Source organism: Telmatherina bonti (genome assembly GCF_933228915.1).
Source record: "Telmatherina bonti genome assembly, chromosome: 11".
Classification (NCBI taxonomy): domain Eukaryota; kingdom Metazoa; phylum Chordata; class Actinopteri; order Atheriniformes; family Telmatherinidae; genus Telmatherina; species Telmatherina bonti.
Window position 1 is genome coordinate 5,526,766 of NC_136629.1, and position 3,703 is coordinate 5,530,468.

The 3,703-nt window shown below is 48.9% G+C and overlaps 1 protein-coding gene across 3 annotated transcripts; it reads left to right on the top strand.

Moving 5' to 3' along the window:
- The first annotated feature begins 887 nt into the window (after positions 1–887).
- On the top strand, positions 888–3,249 carry adob (2-aminoethanethiol (cysteamine) dioxygenase b). Of its 3 annotated transcripts, none has more exons than XM_079248507.1 (2): positions 888–1,844; positions 2,026–3,249. In XM_079248507.1, the coding sequence occupies exons 1-2, from the start codon at positions 1,089–1,091 to the stop codon at positions 2,035–2,037; spliced, it is 768 nt and encodes a 255-aa protein (XP_079104633.1). In that variant the 5' UTR covers positions 888–1,088; the 3' UTR covers positions 2,038–3,249. The 3 variants fall into 3 exon arrangements, with proteins under 3 accessions (XP_079104633.1, XP_079104634.1, XP_079104632.1); XM_079248508.1 differs by lacking the exon at positions 2,026–3,249 and adding an exon at positions 1,954–2,000; XM_079248506.1 differs by having other exon boundaries at positions 891–1,914.
- Positions 3,250–3,703: the final 454 nt, after the last annotated feature.

Below are 3,703 nucleotides of genomic sequence, written 5' to 3' on the forward strand. Positions count from 1 at the left end.
CACAGGTCAGTCAACAGGATGATATACAAACCCTGGCAGAACGACGGTGATTTCAGAGCTCTTTGGTTTGCATTGACCCAGCAGTCGTAAACTCTACACGAGCTTCCAGAAATTTGTAATTGCAAAACGAAGCCTCTGTAATCACTCCCGCCACAGACCACGTACACGAAGATGTCAGAGGAGGTAAGGCGTTGCGGTTCCCTGGTCATTTTCCCCCATCATTACAATCTTTTCAAAACCTTCAATTTACCGGCTTCTTGCTTCAACTTTCACCAGTTTTGTTGTTGAAACTTTATGTCTGGTGTAATAAACTCTTCATTATCGCTGACTGAGCAGGACAGCAGTGTAGGGTTCAGCGCTGCAGCCTCACAGCAAGGTCGGTGGTTCGAGCCTTAGCTGATGGGGGTTTGAACGGTGGTCTTTCTGTGTGGACCTTCCATGGGTTTCCTCCTGGTCCACCTGCCTCTCGCCCACTGACTGCTGGGAAAGGCTCCCTGCTCAATTCAACAAAGCGGTTAAGAAAATGAATGAATATATTGATGATTGTGTAATTCTATATTGCTTAATAAGTTCCAGAATGCATTGCGTTGTGATGTTCGTCACCTGCTTGTACCTGGACCGCTTGTAGTCCAGGAAGTCCCCGACAGAACCACGTAGAATCTATTTAAATGAAGTTTTTGATGTGTGAACAATGTTTTACACGGGTAAAATGAATAAAATAAAAGACGATAAAAATGGTTTTATCGTCTTTTATTTTATAATTTATATTTGTTTTGTGCCACCATGTCTAAACTTGTAGAGTTTTGTATATTTGATTTCTAAAGTATAGATATGTTTCAAACTTTCAAATGTTTTTATGAAATATAAATTTGTTTTTAAATGTCTTTTTTATTGTTAATGTGTTACTTTAAATGTCAATGTGTTTTGCACTTCTCGGCCACCGTAGTAAAGCCACCCGTAGTAAAGCCATCCACAGTTCAGAAAGACTCCGTCCACAGAGTGCCTCCTCTTCGCAGTAAAGGATCTTCGGACCTAGCCACCGCTAGCAGCGACCAGCGGACCCGGCCAGCGGCGCTCCTCGCACCGGTATGATGCCAGCCGACAGACCCATGACCTCCATCGTCCAGAGGATCGCCCGGCAGGCTCTGCTGACCTTCAGGAGCCCGCCCCGGCTCGGTGAAGAGGCCGGGAAATCTTTCCTGGAGAACCACACCACGCTGAAGAGCTTGATGACGGAAGTGCGCGCGGCGGACCTGAATCTGGTCCCGCGGAGAGCCGAGGACAGCTCGCGCCGACCTCCCCCGTTCCACCACGGGGTTCCTCCGGTCTCTCCTCCGGTCACCTACATGCACATCTGCGAGACGGACCAGTTCAGCATGGGGGTGTTCCTGCTGAAAAGCGGCGCCTCCATCCCGCTGCACGACCACCCGGGGATGCACGGCGTGCTCAAGGTGCTGTACGGGAAGGTCCGGATCAGCTGCTTCGACAGGCTGGAGCGGCAGGGGGGCGGCACGCCCCCCGCGCTGCCCCCGGCCCCGGGGCCCGCGCTGCGGCGCTCCCTGCTCCGCAGCTCCGCGGAGTACACGGAGGACAGCGGCCCCTGCGTCCTGACCCCTGACCGGGACAACCTCCACCAGATCGACGCCGTGGACGGACCCACGGCGTTCATGGACATCTTGGCCCCCCCGTACGACCCGGACGAGGGCAGAGACTGTCATTACTACAGGCTGGTGTCCGAAGCGGAGCTGAAATCCCCGGAGCAGAAGGAGATGGAGGTCTGGCTGGTGGAGATCTCCCAGCCGGCCAGTTTCTGGTGCGGAGGGGAGCCGTACCCGGGTCCGGAGGTCTGCCTCTGATCCCCCCCCCCCCGGGTCCGGAGGTCTGCCTCTGATCCCCCCCCCCCCGGGTCCGGAGGTCTGCCTCTGATCCCCCCCCCCCCCCCCGGGTCCGGAGGTCTGCCTCTGATCCCCCCCCCCCCCGGGTCCGGAGGTCTGCCTCTGATCCCCCCCCCCCCCGGGTCCGGAGGTCTGCCTCTGATCCCCCCCCCCCGGGTCCGGAGGTCTGCCTCTGATCCCCCCGCCCCGGGTCCGGAGGTCTGCCTCTGATCCCCCCGGGTCCCGGGCTGGTCTGGGTCTGCTCTTTGGACCTAATCTGAGGATAAATGTGGACTTTAGTTCTGGCCCAGAATGAAGGACTGGACTGGAGGGGAACTGGTTTCTGGTTTACCTGCAGCATGAACACCTGGGGGGGGGGGGGGGGGGGGGGGGGTTCCAGGCCACGCGCAGCCCTTCCTGTTTGTCCCGATGCTTCTGTCTCTCTGCTGCATGAAGAAGTTTCCGCCTGATGAAGAATAAAATCCTGAACTTGAGGACAGAAGAGTCTACAGCTCGCTCAGCCTTCAGGCTGTTTGGTTTGTTTTGGCAAAAAACTGCTAAAAAGTTTCTTTTCCCTTCAGATCTTTCAGTCAGCTTCAGTCCTGATCCACAAACATGTTCTTTAAGTTATTTTAAAGCCAATTTAATCAGACAACCCACCGTTATCAAAAACAAAACACCAAACAGGTTTTGCGTTCCATAAAATATTAGGAGGTATAAATTTCAATTAATCAGTCAGAAATTCATCAAAAACTTGTCAAACCTTTTATTTTTATGGTTAAATTAAATTCCCCATCATGCATTATGTGGAAAATAACTTAATTTTCTTTTTTAAATCACAAAACCTGTTAAATAATGTGATTAAAAACTAAAGTAATTTAATAACTGTTATTAGGAGTGAAGCTAATGAAACAGTTCAGGTATAAAGTGTAAAAGAATCATTGATGTTTTTTGGGACTTTTTAATCTGTAACGACGTAAAAAAGTGAAACATTTGTTCCGTTGGTCTGAAATAGACATTTTAACAGGAATTTAAAAGAATCCTGTTCATGGCATGTGTGGAGAAACAACCAGAATTTGAGGGTAAATATCAACACTAAAATAAACTTCTAGCCGCTGCGTGTGTTCATGAGACGTGATGGAGATTTCCAGACTCCTGTCTGGTCCTTGAATGCAGCATTTTCTCTGGATGTTGCAGCATTTTATCATCTTCCTGCTTTGTGACGTTTGTTCTGGTTGGATGAAGAAGTGAAAAGATGGAAACGTGCAGGATGAAGTAGAGCGATGCTGGTGTTTTACTGACGTCCATAAATCAGACTGAAATGTTGAATCTGTAAAACGATGAAGAATAAAGACCTGAAATTTCTTCTGCTTCACTTTGAGGTTGTTAAAAATTTGTTGATGTTGAGAATCTGATTATTTGCAGACAAAAGAATAAGAAAAGATCTGAATAGTTGTTAGAGGTTGAAGAAGCTGCTGAATGATGTGGTTGGTGGAGAAACTCTGAGCTTTTACAACCTGCTAAAAGTCATGAAGTAGAATCAACATATTCCCCGTCAAACACAACATCCCACTGGCTCATCGGTCTGGGACAAACTGGGCCTAAACCTTTATATAAAATATTCCTCAGACTTTGTAGATCCAACATCTCAGCGTGAAACATCCCAGAATCAGAAGGAATCTCTGTATGCTGGGGACAAGGCTATTTTCTGGGGATTTTCATGTCTTCAGTTAAAACTAACCAAAAAGAAACATGGAGCAAAAACAAAATATGGCTGATCAGGTGAATTATCAGAGGTCTCGGTTACATGATGGACAGAAAAGAACCCC